The sequence below is a fragment of the Poecilia latipinna genome, unplaced genomic scaffold, assembly GCF_001443285.1.
Source record: "Poecilia latipinna isolate Pla-1442-1.1 unplaced genomic scaffold, P_latipinna-1.0 Scaffold3572, whole genome shotgun sequence".
Classification (NCBI taxonomy): Eukaryota; Metazoa; Chordata; class Actinopteri; order Cyprinodontiformes; family Poeciliidae; genus Poecilia; species Poecilia latipinna.
Genome location: NW_015116188.1, coordinates 1 through 951, shown reverse-complemented (window position 1 = coordinate 951; position 951 = coordinate 1). Strand labels below are relative to the sequence as shown.

General features: G+C 40.8%; 1 protein-coding gene across 1 annotated transcript in view; it reads left to right on the top strand.

Moving 5' to 3' along the window:
- LOC106941257 (rho GTPase-activating protein 21-like) overlaps positions 1–503 on the top strand; it is a gene marked incomplete at its 3' end in the record, with an annotated part of 32,223 nt that extends 31,720 nt beyond the window's left edge. The window contains exon 3 of the mRNA XM_015024212.1: positions 426–503. Coding sequence (XP_014879698.1) covers positions 426–503 — 78 coding nt within the window. The remainder of the gene's footprint in view (positions 1–425) is intronic.
- Positions 504–951: the final 448 nt, after the last annotated feature.

Genomic DNA, 951 nt, shown 5'->3' with positions numbered 1-951 from the left:
TGGATTAATGTGTGAAATAAGCTATTGATGATTTCTTGTCCTCTGACCTCTTGCAGGTCCTTCAATAACAGCTTAGACTACAAGTTTCCTGGGCACATGAAGCTGCACAGTTCTCATTTAGTAACCATGGTGTAGAGCAGAGGTCCCCACTGCCCCTGCATGTTGTAGGTGTTCCCCTGCTGCTGCACACCTGGCTCAAATGAATGGGTGATTAACTAGCAATTTATGCTGAGGAAGTAATGCAATCATCTGAATCAGTTGTGCTGGATTGGGGAAACGTATAATCCATGCAGGATGGTGGGCCCTGCGGACCAGGGTGGGGGACAAGTGGTGTGTAACCCTGGGTGGAAAATCTGAGCTCAGTAGCACCTGTCCGTGTCTGTCCTGCTTAATGATTTTTTCTTTCTTTTTTTACTTTCCCACAGGATGAAGAAAATGATAATTTACCAGGAAAAGGTGAGTGTTTTATGTCCTGTTACTTTAAACAGCAACAACTTTATTGGGTATTAAGATCTGTTTTATATAATAATGACTAATATTATTATATAATCACTGTTTCTTTTTCCATCTCAACATTCTCAGGGTCTGATTAAATCTGGTGTGAATAAACTTCCAGGTCAAAATAACTACATCTGTTTCTGTAAATAAGCCCAGGTTAAGCTCCTTATTTGTATTCCCTTTTGGTGTTTGTTGCCTTTATTGACTTCCAGTTTTTGATTTGATGCTTTTATTTTGATGAGAGAGCTTCCTCTATTTATGTTGTGCAGCAGCAGCTTAGCAACAGAAGGAACGGAAGACAAGTTGCAACAGTGTTATAAAAATGTATCTTATTAGCAGCCCCCTTGATTGAGGCACAAGGTATATTTATTTTGTAAATAAGCATATTTCGAGTGGGGGGCGCCAGTGAGCGATGGAGAAGTAGGCAGCGTTTCCCTTGAGCTCCTGCAAATC